The 18,413-nt window shown below is 32.3% G+C and overlaps 1 protein-coding gene across 1 annotated transcript in view; it reads left to right on the top strand.

Moving 5' to 3' along the window:
- Nucleotides 1–18,413, top strand: part of LOC148953293 (uncharacterized) — a 120,016-nt gene that overhangs the window by 21,946 nt on the left and 79,657 nt on the right. The window contains exons 6-9 of the mRNA XM_089087918.1: nucleotides 4,018–4,152; nucleotides 6,081–6,364; nucleotides 8,264–8,354; nucleotides 9,873–10,007. Coding sequence (XP_088944044.1) covers nucleotides 4,018–4,152; nucleotides 6,081–6,364; nucleotides 8,264–8,354; nucleotides 9,873–10,007 — 645 coding nt within the window. The remainder of the gene's footprint in view (nucleotides 1–4,017; nucleotides 4,153–6,080; nucleotides 6,365–8,263; nucleotides 8,355–9,872; nucleotides 10,008–18,413) is intronic.

Consider the following 18,413-nt stretch of genomic DNA (forward strand, 5'->3'; position numbering starts at 1 on the left):
TATATAGAAAGTTATTATAGAAATTTCAAAAAAGGTTCATTTGACTGGAAATTGAAATTGCCCTTTTTAATAGTCAAAAGTGAGTGGGGAGTAATTAACCCCCTCTTACGCCCACCATTTCCCCATAAACGTTCAGTCAAAGCTTAGAGATAGCCATTTTGTTCAACGTAGTTGAAAGTTCTAGAAATTATGTATTTAAGGATGACAAACCCCCCAGAGCCCCAAAGGGCAAAGTTTTTAAGTTCTGCCCTGGAGGCATATAAGGTTTTTATAGATTGAGTTGTCGTAAAACTTCAAAAGGGGCTCATTCAATTCAAAATTTAGAGGGCTAGTGCCCTTTGTAACAGTCGAATGTGATTTGAGGGGAACTAACCCCCTCTCACGCCCACCATTCCTCCAAAAACATCCAATCAAAATTTTCAGGTAGCCATTTTGTTCAACTTAGTAGAAAGTTCTGGAAATTAGGTCTTTGAGAATGACACTCCCCCCCCCCCCAGCACTCAGGGCAAGGTTGTAAGTTATGCCCTGGGGCCATAAAAGATTTTATTGAAAGTTTTGTCGTGGAAACTTCAAAAGGGCTCATTTGATTGGAAATTGAAAGGGCTAGGGCCATTTTTAATAGTTGAAAATGATTGGAGAGAGACTACCGCCCCTCTCAAGCCCACTATTTTCCCAAACACATCCAATCAAAATTTTGAGACAGCCATTTTGTTTAACGTAGTTGAAAGTTCTGGAAATTCGGTCTTAGAGCATGACAACCCTCTAAGACCTTAAGGTAAGGGTTGTAATTTATGCCCTGGGGGCATATAAGGTGTTTATAGAAAGCGTTGTCGTTTCCAAAAGGGCTCATTCGATCGAAAATTGAAAGGCCTAGTGCCCTTTTTAATAGTCAAAATTGATTGGAAGGCTTGACATTTTTATAGTAATTATCGATGTGGGTATAATATATTATTATTTGTTGTTGTTGTTGTTTAGACCAGGCCACTTTGTAGCGAAGGAGTTTTCGTGTGAACTTTGAAAGGGGCTTATTCAATTGAAAATAGAAAGGGCCGATGCCCTATTTAATAGTTGAAAGTGATCGGAGGGCAACTAACCCTCCTTCCACTCCCACCCTCCCACGCCCACCCTCCCATTTGCCCATTATGTTTAAAAACGAAATGTTGCCTTAAGATTAAATCAAAATGCACTGTGATAATTCTAATTCCCAATAAGGCATCTCATCAGTATCCCAAGAACGACTGAGGGTATTATGTTAAAACTTTCGGGGCTACTTCTGCTCTTACAATTTAACCAAATCAAGATAGCGTAAGTGTATCCAAGCTATCAAAGAAAATAAACAGATTTTTTGGCAAATGGTATCAAGTTTTCCATTTTAGGTCAACTAGAGGAGGTATGAAACTAAATTAAACAGTACTATTTGTGTCCAGATTTTTAAAAGGGTGTATTTTATTAAAAATTGTTGAAAATTTTTCTCCAGCATACAAATAGCAGGCCAAACTATAAAGTCTTAAAAAACGAAAAGATTTAAAGTATTGTTTTCTTTTGTCCCTGGTAAGACTATTTCAATATAAAACAAACAGAAATTAATTTAAAAAAACTTTTTCCACAAAATTAGTTTTTCAAAGAAAAGTAAAGAACTCCATTCAACATCAAATTAGCAAAAAAATAAAATAAAAAAATCTACCAAGCGTGAAACTACCACAAATCAGCATCGATAAATAAATGAAACCCAAAACGATCAGAAATTACAATAAATAACCGAGTCAAACTCAAAACGAGCAGAAATTAACATAATTTGCGTGCAAAACCCCTATGCCTTCCCAAAGCCAGAACAAAATTTGCACTTTACTGAAAAAATACAAATGAATGTGCATTGTCAATTTAATATACATGTACTGAAATTTAGTAATCAAAATGTTAATATTATTTGATTTATTAAAGTTGTAAAAGTAAAAACATTTCTATTTTTTCAAAAAAGTGCAAATTTTGTTCTGGCCTTAGGCATGGGGATTTTGCGCCCAACTTTTGTTAATTTCTGCTCGTTTTGAGTTTGACTCGGTTATTTATTGTAATTTCTGTTCGTTTTGGGTTTTATTACTTGATTTTATATTTGCTCATTTTTTATTAAATGGAGTTCTTTGATTTTCTTTGGAAAACTTATTTTGTGGAAATTTTTTTTAATTAAACAAAGAAAGTAAGCAGATTTTTTTGCGAATGGTATCAAGTTTTCCATTTCAGGTCAACTAGAGGAGGTATGAAAGAAAATTAAACACTACTATTTTTGTCCAGATTTTTAAATGGGTTTATGTTGTTAAAAATTGCTGAAAATTTTTCTCCAGTATACAAATAACAGGCCAAACTATAAAGTCTTAAAAAACGAAAAGATTTAAAGTTCTATTTCCTTTTTCCCTGAAACGACTACGTCAATAAAAAAACGAACAGAAATTAATTAAAAAAAACTATTTCCACAAAATAAGTTTTTCAAAGAAAAGTAAAGAACTCCATTAAACAAAAAATGAGCAAAAATAAAATCAAATAATCTACGAAGCGTGAAACTACCACAAATCAGCATCGATAAATAAATTAAACCCAAAACGATCAGAAATTACAATAAATAACCGAGTCAAACTCAAAACGAGCAGAAATTAACATAATTTGGGCTCAAAACCCCTATGCCTTCCCAAGGCCAGAGCATAATTTGCACTTTACTGAAAAAAATATAAATGAATGTGCATATACTGATATTTAGTAATCAAAATGTTAATATTAATTGATTTATTAAAGTTATAAAAGTAAGAACATTTACATTTTTTTACAGTAAAGTGCAAATTATGTTCTGGCCTTGGGAAGGCATTGGGGTTTTGAGCCGAACTTATATCAATATCTGCTCATTTTGAGTTTGACTTGGTTATTTATTGTAATTTCTGTTCGTTTTGGATTTCATTTATTTATCGATGCTGATTTGCTGTAGTTTCACGCTTCATAGATTATTTGATTTCATTTTTGCTCATTTTTTGTTTAATGGAGTTCTTTACTTTTCTTTGAAAAACTTATTTTGTGGAATTTTTTTTTTAATTAATATTATATAGAGACTGATAAATGGAAAAATAAGCTGACATATAAGAAAAAATTATACATGGTTTTAATGCAATGGTAAAGACAATGATTATTAAAAATCTTTAGGACCAGCTTAAGACAACAAGCATTTTGCATCCAAAACAGATGAATTAAGCTTGTGATAAGGGGAGTAAAAGTTAATTGAACAACTGTAATCATTTTTAGAACATACTTTTAATAAGTCTGATACAAAATTGTCAAGATCACACAGAAGATTCTTAGTATAGCTATAAAAAAAGGAGACTAAAATGGAGAAGGGAGTAAGCGTATAAAACAAACAATTACTGCCAGGTGGTTGGCAATTAAGGTCTATAAAACTAGTTTAAATTGATATAGTATTTCTTGTAACATCAGACTTCCTGCCTTAATTCAAATGGTCTACTGATTTAATAACATTTTATCAGATAGAAAACATCCTTTAGCTTAGATTGGGAGAAGGGTAGAACTTGCCTCACGAACTGTGACATGAAAATTGGAATTTTAACATGCTTTATGTTTACCAAATTAAGTTTTTCTTTTTGGACTTCTAAGGGGGATAATACGTGTAAGATGCAGAAAAAGATGTAATCTTTTAATGAGAAACGTCGAGACCAGCATCAAGAACCAAAGACATTTGTAGTTGTAATAATCAGCTAACATCCATCGAAAGATCCTCATTCCACAGGTCATCTGACCAATAATTTCAGGTTATCTCGCTATAAGGTTGTGACTGAACCAATTAACAATATAAGACCGTCTATTCTGAATTTTTTGTTGTGAGTGGAGCAGTGTTATGACAAAGCTGAATTAAAAATAAATGACCCAGAAACTATTATACGACGGACAATCCTAGCTTTTTCCTAGCAGCTTTTTTTGTGCTGGATACTTTTCTTTTGGTTTTGTTTACTGTTCTTATTCTAGAATCTGGAATTTTCAGTGTGCTCACTACTCAAATACTGGGTAATGGAACATACCTTACTATAACCGCCGTTGGAACTCAGACCAACGAAAGCGCACCCGGAAGTTTCACAGTTTCCTCAGTTCAGTATCCTCAAAGTAAGTAGAATGATAAATTAATCCCTAATAGAAATTGAAGTTATGGACGTTCTAACACTTCATAAAAGTATAAATAAACTGTTATTAAAATTAGTATGAAAATTTTTGGGGTTATTAAAATTACGTTTTCCATATAATTTACACCTCGATTGAAGTTCAAACGTCACTTTAGAAACAACTATTAATATATATACATATATATATATATATATATATATATATATATATATATATATATATATATATATATATATATATATATATATATATATATATATATTGAGCCAACATTTAATTTATAAAGATTTAAATTCTAATTAATTTCTCGAAAAAGAGGTTTAAGTTTTGCTTTATTTTAACTTGTTCATAGCAAAAAGTGAGTTTGAATTAAAAATATTTTGGAGACCACATTTTGAAACTTGATGTTAAGGTTACTTCAGTAATGTCTAAGTAAAGCTTAGATTTCCACAAAAAAAAAAAAGAATTTATATTGGTATGCTATAGATCCTTGTTTTTAATTGTGTTTAAGAACATGTTTGCTACCAATGAAAGCTTTATTCACCTAGCTCAATCACTCTCTAGTAGCGTTAACTTGAGGGAGGGGGTAGAGGAAGGCGTCTGTTCTTAGATCCCCTCTCCCCACATTTTGAATGAGACCTTATGGGGATAAATTATTGAAAATTTTCTGTTTTTGGTATTTTCATTAAAAAAAGAACAACTGAAAAACAGAAAAATTGCCAGCCCTAGAATTATAAAACTACAGTTTTTTCCCCTCTATATTTTCGTGAATTGTCATGACTGAGCTCTCCATATTATTAAAAAGCTCATAATCTACAAATTTACTGACGCAAGTACCATATATCAAGCAAACCTTCATATCTGGCCTTAGTAAAGGGAGGGGGTGGCTAAGATACAACTGTCAAAACAGTAGCCATTATTTTTGAAAGAAGTATCGAAGTGGCAACTGAATAGCATTACTCTCTTACTATAGTTATACACAGGAAAAGGGCTTTGGCTTTTTTTTAGTTAGAACCAAATAATAATAATAATAATAATAATAATAATAATAATAATAATAATATCATTTATTTGCCCACCATCTACAAAAATAGATTATAGTGGAGCACTACAAAAAGAAAAAAAGAAAAGAAAAAGAAACCAGCTTCAAAAAGATAAAGATACAACACTCAGTGTAATTCACGACACTCAAATAAATGCAGGTGAGAAACGTCGTCTATCTAAACAATTGAAAAAAATCTATTGAAAACAATTTACCATGATGTTATGACGTCAAAATAATTGTCATTTAAGAAAATATTCGGAAATGGCACACAAAAAAATGCAGCTATTGTAAAAAATTGATTTATCGAAACAAATCTATAAAATTAACATATCTTATAAATGTGTCACTAAACATTTTCTACGACCTTGTGCAGTCTGCTAGCCTTGGTGCCAAAAAAATAAAAAAAGGAGAAACATCACTACTACGCTACTCATTAAAAAAAGAAAAATGATTTTTTTTGTTCTTCAAGATGGAATGCTCTGAATATCCAGTTCACGATTATTGACAAGGATGTTTAAATTGATACCGTTTTTGTTTCGGTCTGCTTCCATTTTTGAGGAGTTTCAAGCTCTAGAATTTTCAAAAATTCGTTTCCACTTTAAACTTTTACCATAAACTCTTTACAAAAGTCATCATTCCTATATCATCTTTAAATGAAAAACATTTGTACCAAACAATAACTAAACGGTTATATATAGACAGTTTTATCATGTAACCATGATTTTCTTCCTTTCTGCCGCTGCTGTACTAATAAATTTTATGCGTGGCTAACTAAAAACCAGTTGAGCCACAATGAAAACTAAGATAGTAGATACATACTCTAAACGCGACAAAAATATTAACTGGTACTAATTTTCTTTTGCAGACCCACCTGGATCCTACTTTGTTTTGGATACGGACTATACAACATTCGCAACAGTGTATCTATGTGAAGCAGCTTCTGAAAGGAAAATAGAGAAGGGGTGGCTCCTTTCAAGAACTAAAAAACTTCCTCAAGATCAAATTGACAGAGTCATGAATGACTTTGCTGATTTAGGCGTCAATATTAGTCAGTTCCAAAAATATTATCAAGGGGAAGACTGCCAATATGATGTACCACTGGCTTTATGTCCTGATGTTAAAACAAAACCAGATTTTGATTTATCAAAGGTGGGTATTGTCATATAGCCTAGTAATGGAAATTTTATCAGTTTTCTTAGCATGTGAAATCTTACAATCGAAATGATCTCAATAACAATTTCTTTATGAAATAAAAATTTTACTGTTTTACTACACCCATTCAAATCAAAGGCTAAAAACAGATTTCGTAAATAAGGAAGCACTCAGAGAAGTTATGTTATTTAGGATCATGGTTTGGATAAGTTCGATTGGAAATATTGAATTACGATGCTAATCTATTATGTTATGTTAATTACTGAAAAAAAGTAATAAGTAAAATCTATTTATACACCACTTCATTCAATGTTGCTTCTGAAGTATACATTTTAAAAATAAAATACATAAACTTATTAGTATATTGACTATATTGAGCAAATGACTTATTATGATACTTTTTAGGCTTAGAAATACTGTACATAACATTTTAAGAGAAGAACAGTGTACTTTTAGGAAGGAGTGGGGATGTGCTTGCTTGCTACAAAGTTGTGCTTGCTACAACTTTAATTCCCAAATTAAGTTGTGACATCGTTTATCATGAAACCCGCTATCAGCTTATTAGGAGGAAAATATAGATGTCAAAATTTTGCAAAAACTTTAAGAGTTTAAGGAAAATAGCCATAATCATTATAATGTCACCGCAGTTTGAACGTTTAGCCTAAATTTGAGGCTCTGTAAATGCCCAAGTTTTTATAAAATTATAGTTATATGATTATAAAATAATCATATTTTAAAATCATATTTTAAAATCAAAGTTAATCATAATCAATGTTAATTAAGTAAGAGAATCCTATTTCAATGCATCTTTGGAGCAACAATAGAATATTGCTCATCTCCCGCTTTTATGAGAATATCAGTGGACGTTTTACTGACCAAACGGCAATATGTGAATGCTAAAGGTGCTAGTAGTACTACCCCTATTCAATACTATTACTAGCAATATCAATACTGCTACCGTTACTGCTATTACAACTGTGCCTAACGGTATGAAGGTGATATTTTCAATAGATTTTGAAAAGGGAAGATGAACTGAGTCAAAACAAGCCCCCCTAATTCAGGTTGTTGCAAGGTGAAACAGCAATATCTTAGGAATAGTTTGGTGAGTGAAATTGAAACCAACAGGGCTTGTTGTGAGGGGTGTTAAACTAACCAAGAGAATATATTTGCAGCCAAATACCACTGCTTCTACTCATACTACTACAACTATTACTATTATTACTACTTTTATTGCTACAACTGCCACTAATGCTTGGGCTACTACGAATAATTCTACTGTTACTGCTGCTACTACTGCTACTAAAAATAAGGATATTAAAGCGAAAATTTTGGAATATATAGAAACTGTATCAGAAATGGTTCAGGAACGGTTGATGATATGTATTAATCTGAAACTTTTCAGCTTGTATTGAAGGGGATGTTGAAGAGACCAAAGATGCTATGCGGACACCTCTACTAATGCTGCAACTACTATTACTACTGCGCAAGCCAAGGGTATGCAGACGGTTGCTAAGGGTAAGCTAAGGGTGCAAGACAAGCTAAGGGTATTAGGCGGATGTTGTCAAACAAACAAACTATGAGCATGTAGACTTTCAAAAAGGTAATAAAAAATTATCTGTATAACAACTAATTTTATTAATTTAGACCTTTAAGTGTAAGTTTTTGAAGATTTAGAACTAGTCAGTAGGCACTATATGTGTACTTGATCCTTGACAAAGAAATATTGCCAAAGAATATTCGACATAGCTTGAAACATTTTTGAGAAGCCAAAAACTAATATAATAAATTTATCAAAAATTAATTTTCTAACGAATCACAGCAACAGTAGGTATAATATGTTTTGTCTTAGACTAGTGACACTTATTATTCTTGTATAACAAATCTATATTTCTATAGTATGTTGGTGATTGGTATGAAATCCAAAGAATGGAAAATGAATATCAGTTCGATGCTGAGTGTGTGAGATCCAAGTATACGGCCTTGGAAGGTAAGCTTGTATGTTTATTTGTATACTGTTTTTAGCAGAAAAGGTGTAGATAAGGACTATTATGTTCCAAGGAAAGATAAACAGTATTATTGGGCTTTTAATCTTTTCTTGCTCTGTTATTTTTATTACGGGATTCCACCGTCTACGTCGGCAGGTACTAACATGTTAGTGATTATGACACTGCGAATCAGAAATGCACCAGCATACTTGTTTACGGAATCAATACTAACTCTTGCGGAATAAGGGGATCACCAGCCACTGAAACCAATATGATCCAAAAATATAAAAAATTTTAATAAACAAAAATTTTTAATAAAAAAAATTTTTTAGTGACAAATTTTAAATTTTTGTTTTAATAGCCAGAAGGATCTTTCCTATTACAGCGCAACCCTTATAGTTCAGCTTTAACATATGTACATTTAAAATGAGGGAGGGAAAGGAGAAATAGTTGAGTTACACACAATTGAGTAACATTTAGCAACTGTATATACCCAACAATATGTTCTGTTGTGACCACTAATATTAAATAGAGACTGATAAATGGAAAAATAATCCGACATATAAGAAAAAATTATACATGGTTGTAATGTAATGGTAAAGACTATGATTATTAAAAACCTTATATACAAGTTTAAGCCGACAAACATTTTACACCCAAAACATATGAATTAAGCTTGTGATAAGTTGATAAAAAGTTAATTGAACAATCGTAATCATTTTAGAAAATACTTTTAAAAAGTCTGTAACAAAATTGTGAAGATCACACAGGAGATTCTTAGCATTGCCATAAAAAAGGAGACTAATATAAAGAAGGGAGGAAACGAACAAAACAAACAATTATTGTAAGATCTATAGAACTAGTTTAAACTGATGTATTTCTTATAACATCAGAATTCCTGCCTTAAATCAAATGGTCTACTGATTTATTAACATTTTATCAGATAGAAAACATCCTTTAGCTTAGATTGGGAGAAGGGGAGAACTTGCCTCAGGAACTATGACATGAAAATTGGAATTTTAACATGTTTTATGTTTACCACAATAATTTTTGCTGTTTGGACTTCTAGGGAGGGGGGGGGGAATTTTGAAGAGTAATACAAATATGTAATATTTTAATTATAAACTTATATACCAGCATCAAGAACCAAATACATTTGTAGTTGTAATACTCAGCTAACATCCATCGAAAGATCCTCCTTCCACAGGTCATCTGACCAATAATTTCAGGTTATCTCGCTATAAGATCATAACTGAACCAAGTAACAATATAACATCGTATATTCTGAAATTTTTATTGTGAGTGGAGCGTTTCTGGAGCTGTGATATGATAAAGCTGACTAAAAATTAACTTTGTTATTGAATAAAGTGAGCAAAGGTTCAATTTAACCAATAGGGGACGCCTTACCAGTATCAAATGACCCAGAAACTTTTAAACAACGGGCAATCCTTGCTTTTTCCTCGCAGCTTTTTTTGTGCTGGATACTTTTCTTTTGGTTTTATTTACTGTTCTTATTTTAGAACCCGGAACTTTCAGTGTACTCACTACTCAAATACTGGGTAATGGTACATACCTTAATATAACAGCCGTTGGAAGCCAGACCAATGAAAGCGCACCGGGAAGTTTCACAGTTTCCTCAGTTCAGTATCCTCAAAGTAAGTAGAATGATAAATCAACCCCTAATAGAAATTGAAGTTATGGACGTTCTAACACTTCACAAAAATTTAAATGAACTATTATTAAAATCAATATGAAAAAAATAAGGTAAAGCACGAAACATCGAGCAAAAAAGCAGACAATTACGAACTATGCTATAGTGGAGGAAATAGGTTGGTTAGAAAAAAAGAAAAAAAGTATATAAATTGTTAGTAAAGTGCAAATTAAAATTGGGTACGAAGATTTTTATTCCTTTTGATCAACATAACTAGAAAGACTGTAGCTTAGACCTCTCCAATCTTTGCTTTATAAACCTTTTATACGAAAGATTTAAAAGAAAACCTTTAAAATTAGATAAAAGAAGTTGATGAAAGTCAGAGTTGAAGGAAATTGAAAAGGTTCCGTGCCATTAATATAACTGCTAACAACTCACCGCTGAAATAACTTGTGTAAGCACCCCTCCCACCATAATCTATTCAAAGCTTTGCTCTTTTACCCCCTCCCATGAAGGTCCAGCTTTCAATAAATCCTTCCTAATAGCCTCTTCCCACTCCGACCCCAATCAGGGCCAGGAAACGACCAGTTTCTCTTTTGGTCCCGGATAGATGACTATCTAGCAGACTATATGGCAGGTTGCCAAAGATAGAATCTTTGCAAAAGTGTTTCACTGACTGATCCTCCTATTGTTTCAAACTTTTTTTCTTATAACTGTGAATATATTTTCTAATCTTTAGTTTGAACATTCTTTACTTATAATTAATCAAGAAAACCTTTTTCCATAAAACTGTTTTTTCAAAGAAAAAAAAAGAGTTGCATTAAGACTAAAGACCAGCATACAAAACCCGAATAATGATTCAATAGCGAATATAAATAAAATAAATTCGCAACAAAAATAACGAAATAAAATTAAAAAAAACAAAAAAAATGAAAAAAAAATATCTTTCACATGATTATTATTTAATTCTTAAGTACAGATTTAAAAAAAATGCAAAGAAAAAAAAGGAGTTTAACAGATAATAAAGAAACTAATACTTAAAAAGATTTCTTATAATTTATATAAAAAAAATACAATTAATAAGTCCCAAAACTAACTAACTAAATTTTAAAACAACAAAAAAATTGTAAAAAAAAAAAATTACAATAAATAAATATTAATATATCAAGAAAGAATTTAAATTTTATGGTAAGAAAAAAAAGGAGTTTAATAGAGACAAAATTCACGAATAAAAAAAACGAATTAGGATAATGTGTCGACAATAAATAAAAGACAAAATTACCAAAGATAACTAACTAAAATTACCAACAACAAAAAAAATTGAAAAAAAAAAAAATTACAATTAATAAATAAATATATATTAAAAAAGAATTAAAATTTTATGGTCTGAAAAAAAAGGAGTTTATTAGAGTCTAAATTCACGAATAAAAAAAACGTATATGGATAATATGGCGACAATAAATAAAAGACATAATAACCAAAGAAAACGAACGTCAAATACCATCAACAAAAAAAAATTGTCAAAAAAAACAAAACCAAAAACAATATAAAAAAATATTACAAACAGATGAGCAAGATATTGTCTGAAAAAAAAGGAGTTTCATAGAGTCTAAATACACGAATAAAAACCCCGAATAAGGATAATGTGGTGTCACAAAATAAAGGACAGAAATTGACATGGCACTTGGAACAAGCACCAAGGAAGGCAGAAGGAAAAGATTGGCGGATAACATTGAATACTTATCGAGAGACGTTGCTAAAACAAAATAAATACAAAACCCTAAATTACTGACTACAAGGAAAGGAAAACCTTATGATGGAAATTACGCAATGATAGACGAACAACAATTACCCAATCTAAATGAGAAAAGTGCCCAAACAGTTTCAACTCATCAAGCCTACTTAATACTATATAGACAAAGACTACAAGCCTTATTTGAATTATTTAATACGGAAATACAAAAATTAAAACAAAGTACCACGAAGATTTTTGAAGTATTCTTTCGAAGAAATAAATACCGTAGGTCTACAGGCCTAATTCCCATCATCGGAGAACTCGCCTCCCGCCTTTTCGGTTTGACAACGGAGGAAGACCTAAAAAGCCTGAGGGAATGTGTAAGAAAGTTGAATAATGCCATGAACGTAGTTCAGGAGATACAAGCCAGTGTAGCAAATTACCAGAGAGATAAAATTGAAATCATATCTACGAGAATCTCAAAAACTATAAACATAATGAATTTTTTAAGGAACGAAGTGGACCGCGTGGTGATAGACGCGAGCTTTACCATGGTATCACTCGATACGATTACCATGTCACTACTAAATTTGGCGACAGGTGTTAGCAAGTTCGGGTTCGCATTATTTGCCCTCACGGGAGTGAACTTTGTCCTACGACCTAGTAGATCCTTCTAGCCTAAAAAATATGTTAGACAAAATAAAAAAGCACCTAACGTTTGGTTTACATTTACCCGTAGAGCCAGAAGTATCAAATTTATTCCTTTACTATACTAAATTAAAGGTCCGTGTCAAGGAAACAAATGAACAATTATTGGCAGTGCTAACAATCCCATTGACAAATCAACAATCCGTTTACGACCTGTACAAAACTTCGACCTTCCCTGCTAACATAAAGAAGACAAATTCATTTGTGACTATCACGCCTGAAGCAGAGTATTTGCTTGTTGATCAATATAGACGAAAATACGCCCTAGCCAATCCACAAGACATAAAAGAGTGCGTATTATTCAAAAACTTAGTATGCCAACTTACGTTACCTATTTATAATGTAAAGTCTGGATCCTGTATGTTAGATATATTTTTGAAAGACACCCAACAGGAAGAAACACCGAATTCATGCGAAGCCGTAATCAAAGTACTAAGCGAGAAATATTCATACACCTTAGAAATGATCTTTGGTTATTTTCTGTTCCAAGAGAAACTGTTGGAACTTTTTCTTGTTATAATAATACAGAAAGAATAGACCCGAGTTAGAAAACAGAATTACTGTTACAAGATATGGGTACGATAACCATAAAACAAGGGTGTCGACTCGTAACCAAAGAGTCAACTGTCCGAACGCCGTTAATTACCACGAGCACAAAGATAATAAGTCCCAAAATAACCAACTTCAAGGCAATTAACCTGTCGTACACTATTCCCAATATAGAAAACGAAGAAATGAAAACCTCGAAATGGTCCACAATAGAAAAGAATAAAGAGACAATAAGGCATACAAAAATAAGAGAAGCATTAGATGCCCAGATTACCATATTTACAAATGAAAACCAGAGATTAACGTTTGTGGATAATAGATAGGGATTTTTCTCGAAAAATTTCTGGTGGAACATACTATTGGCCGTTTGTTTCGTATTCACGACTTCCCTGACCATCAGAGCCCTATTGAATTTTACCTATGGAAAAATCCTGAGACTAAGATGATAAAAACTAAGAAAAGAAAACGGAGAAACAGGGGAAATGCAGAGGTTAAACCTGGAACCCGATGAGAACGTCTAAGCCAAAAAAAAGAGAAGGCATTAGAAAACGAGTGGGTATAGAGGTCTCCACTCGTCCTTGCTATGTCTTGTTCCATCATTGTAAGGTTGTTTACGTAAAACCGTGTGGTTATGACACTGCAACATGCGTTTCTTAAACAGCACAGACGTGCGTGAACAATACAGGCATGAAATATGTTGTAAAATTAGACCTCAAAATTAATCATGTAGCATAAACTCTGTTTAAATGATTATTTTAAATCTAATATAAAATTAGCAAAGTGTTAAAAAAAATTAAAATAAAGTGCATGCAGTTGTTTAAATTAAAAAGTACCATAACAGACAACGATTAAACTTTAATAACTCATCTTTTATATCATCGTTATGATATAACAAGTTATAAAAAAATTTCATGCTTTGAATTTACAAGGGGGATCGTCACACATATATTTCCACCAACATTATTAAAATTTCGTTTTGTGTACTAATACTAGTGTATTTATTTAGCTCTATCTCGTAGCGTAAAATTCATGTACCCAATCGATACGTGACTTATTTGTACTATGAGTATTTACTTTAAAGAACGTGTGATTCTGCCTCGTTATTTTTATTACAGGAGGTGGATTGACATATTGGATATCGAGCATTACAATGAGTTGTCCAGTGCAGATACAACCTAGTAGCATCTATTTTCATCATACCTCAACCAACGAAGAGTACTCACCATAGACTCCAGCCAATTTTCATCCCAGCTTCGACTACGAAAATTACAGTTACATTTTGATCGTTGTTTCCTCTACCATGAACTATATTACGCATCAGGTAACATTATATTTGAATCTCAGTATCCAGTTCAGTATCGAACTATATAATCACATAAATTCTGAGAACCCCATCGACCAGTACAAGATATAAGTACATAAATATCGCCTTTGATAATCATTATGGACCCATATACCATATGACCCTATAGTTATGATATTTGATGATCCTGAAAATTATTTATATGACGCAGCTTCACGCGTCGAACCCTTTCGACCATCTATCGGAATCCATCCTATCCCCTCTGTGTGGAAAGTTCATATCTCTGTTATCCCATAAATGTTACGAGATAATTTTGAGATAATAAAATGATATATTTAAAATGCAAAGAATAAAGTTCCTGCTTTCTAAAGATAATTCCGACGTCCACTAATTAAGTTTAAATCTAGTTTCAAAAAGAAAGAAAAGTCCTTAATCAGCAAAGAGAAAAAATTGCAGTTAGCCTCTGACAAAGAACGGCGCTATCCAGCTTTGGATTTTGCTAAGATAGTGGACAATAAAAAAGATGCTACACACAATATTTCTAAGGAAGTTTAAATTATAAGAGCCGTGTGAACGTGAAAAAAATTTATATACATGATAAAAAACGACTTTTCTACTCTTTAGATTTCATCTTCTACTAGGTATAGGTATTTGTCGAGAACAACTAATGCAGGTAGGTTATCCAAATTCACATTATACTGATCCTGATGTACTGCAATGTCAGGGTCGCATTTTCCACAGTAAAGTGTAACTTTACTCTTGTCATATCTATTTGTTTAGTCATTTTTACTATTATCATTCATTCTATGGAATTCACATGTTTCAATTTGCCTATTTGAAGCAATTTTACAAACTGTGTCCTCAAGTGGCGAATCAGATTCTCTCAGAGCCAAATAAAAATCAGTGGCCTTATAACCATAACACCCATTGTCTTCACAACGATGACATAAAAACCACATTCTTTTGTTGTTCCAACAGCTGAATCGCTGACCCGGCTCCTCCTCCCAGAACAATCTAAAACCACGACGATACCAATCTCGTAGCAATAAACTAAAATCACGCTTAGGATTCTTTCCAATCATACCGGGATATGTATTCTCCCACTGATTACATTTATTATAGTGGCAATTGGAGCATAGGTGCCCTCTAGGATGCGTCACACATCTCTTCAAGACAGGAATTACAACCTTTAATTTGCACAGCATATCCTTTATGCAATTTACACGGGTCGCATAATCTGCACTTTTCATCATACTCATCAATCATTGTACAATTTTCACATGATGACCAGCTGCCCAGTGTGTACATACATAGCGGACATGTATGGAACATTTTTCCATGTGTTGACACTCTCAGTGCCACAATGAAACTAAGCTACGAACAACAACAAATTGACTGAGATAGAGAGAGAGAGAGGAGTATATCACCCTTAAACATCGTCTTTCTCACGAAAAAAAAGTCATAAATTTCTAAAGTAATTTTTAAAAGCAATTCCACAATATCATTTTGTCGTTCTGGGATCAATACGTAAATAAATTGTGTAAATGCATTTGATCTACGACGTTAAAGTTTCTTGCAATGGTTTAATGATGGAGAATAAGTTTTCATTATATCGAAAAGCATTCCCTAAGAAAATATTTTCCTTTGAATAGACAGCTCTAGAAAATCATCATCTAGAATCAACCTTTTTTCCATATGCACTAGATTCCCCATGATTCGCTCTTTCTCAAATCCATCCTAACACTCTCACAACCAACTTCAGACTAACCAGAATTTGTTCTACTCTAAAAAATATACGCAAGTCTACTATAGAAATAAAAATACCTTTTATTTAGAAACAATTTTATTGAGCATAATTACAACAATAACATTCACTGATTCAATTTGTTCTCATCAATATATTTCACTAGCACATGTAATGCTGCCTGAAGTCTATTTATATGCACAATATTCAGTTTCGCAGCAAAACATAGTTGCTCCTCCATTTTATATTTGCTTAATGATAACACGTATCTAGCATACATATCATCCCATTCAAGGCATAGTCTACAGCCTCCTGTTATTTCCACAGCCACATTTGGTACTCGTATATATTTGCTGCTGCCGGCTCCACCATCGATCTTCAATAGTGTAAATGCTCCACTCATTTTCTCTACTAATATCGTCTCAAATGAACTATTCTCTCTGAATTCAATTCTCTTACTTATATGAACTACAATGAAAATCGCTCCTTTTATTTGAATTCAATTACTAATCGAGTTATCATATATGGAGTACCGTTAGAAGTGGATGTTGCCTCAGAAACCCGTCTGGTAACTCATGTATCATTCGTAGTAATATTTCACTGTCCTTGGTAAGTCAATGTACCAGTTAGACTGCACTGTATATTCATGCCTCAGGCGAGAGGTAAGACATATTACGCAATCACTGGTGAAACCTTTATATCACTGTCCTTGGATACACTTTCACTGTCCTTGGTAAGTCAATGTACTGGTTAGACTACACTGTATATTCATGTCTCAGGCATAGGGTTCGGATCAATAGGTGCATGGTAGAGGTAAGACATATTACGCAAGCACTGGTCGGACTGTGTATTAAAAAGCACTGCTCGGACTGTGTATTAATATACTACTCACCTTTTCCCCAAACACATCCATCATTTCCATAATTTGCACTTCACTGAAATAAATACAAATGGAATGTGCATTGTCAGTTTAATATATATTTACTGATATTTGCTAATCAAAATGTTAATATTATTTGATTTATTGAAGTTATAAAAGTAAAAACATTTATATTTTTTTAATAAAGTGCACATTATGTTCTGGCCTTGTGAAGGCATAGGGGTTTTGAGCCCTACTCATGTTAATTTCTGCTCGTTTTGAGTTTGACTCGGTTATTTATTGTAATTTCTGTTCGTTTTTGGTTTCATTTATTAATCGATGCTGATTTGTGGTAGTTTGACGCATGATAGATTATTTGATTTTATTTTGTTCATTTTTGGTTTAATGGAGTTCTTTACTTTTCTTTGAAAAACTTATTTTGTGGAAAAAGTTTTTTAATTAATATATATTAAAGTGTCAATCCACATTCATTTAGTGTTTTCGGTAACCTTGGTTATGACAGTGATTTTCTTTGTTTCTGTTGATGTTATAAGAAACAAAAACACATAGCTCGGAAAAAAGATTGTTTTCAGTAAAGTGTAAACTACGTTCTGGTCATTAGAAGGCACGAGGGTGTTTGTCCTACTCCTGTTTCTGGTAGTTTTTGCTCATTTTGAGTTTGAGTTTGACTTGGTTATGCATTGTATTTTTGTTTGTTTTGGCTTTATTTATTCGTTGACAATGATTTATGGTATAATTACGCTTGAAAATTTATTTGAATTTATTTCTCCTCATCTTTGGTTTTATGCAGCTCTTTACTTTTCTTTGAAAAACTTCTTTTTGGAAAAAGTGTTTTTAAATTAATCCATATAGTAGAAAGATAACGGAATTGCACAAGCATCTAAAAAGACCTTCAACCCCCAAAAACCATATCCCTTATTAAAACTATCTCTTTATCTGGATAAAAGGGAGAAAAGAATTTTCTTTAGATCACGTTTTCTGCAACACTCAGTTATGTAACGAATTCATTGGAAACTCAAAACCCTCTTCTCTCTGACATACGAGGAAGAAATAATGAGGTAAGCAATTAAAACTCTTTTAGCAAGATCTTGTCCAAGCGTTCAAAACAAAACACAGTCATTTCTCTGTTGTTGGTAAGAGGGATGTTGGTTAGTATTTTATCATTTTAGGACCGTGGATAGCTTCAGAAGTTAGACTGAACTTCTTAAAGTGCTAAAACCACTTTATTAACTGAGTATTAATAAAGTCTAATACAATTTCAAATTGCCTTGATATGTTTGTTCGGTTGACAGTGGCTTCTGGCAGTTTGCACTTGAAAAAATATTTGAATCTATTTCTGCTCATCTTTGGTGAAATACAGCTCTTTACTTTTCTTTGCAAAACTATTTTTGTGGAAATTTTTTTAAAACCAATTTATTTATAAAAAAAAAAGCTATCTGTGGCTTCTACATACGACTTAATTTATGATAGATTAAAGGCATGTTAGGCTGG

The sequence above is a fragment of the Artemia sp. Qi Xiang Cuo genome, chromosome 4 (genome assembly GCF_049724085.1).
Source record: "Artemia sp. Qi Xiang Cuo chromosome 4, ASM4972408v1, whole genome shotgun sequence".
Taxonomy (NCBI): domain Eukaryota; kingdom Metazoa; phylum Arthropoda; class Branchiopoda; order Anostraca; family Artemiidae; genus Artemia; species Artemia sp. Qi Xiang Cuo.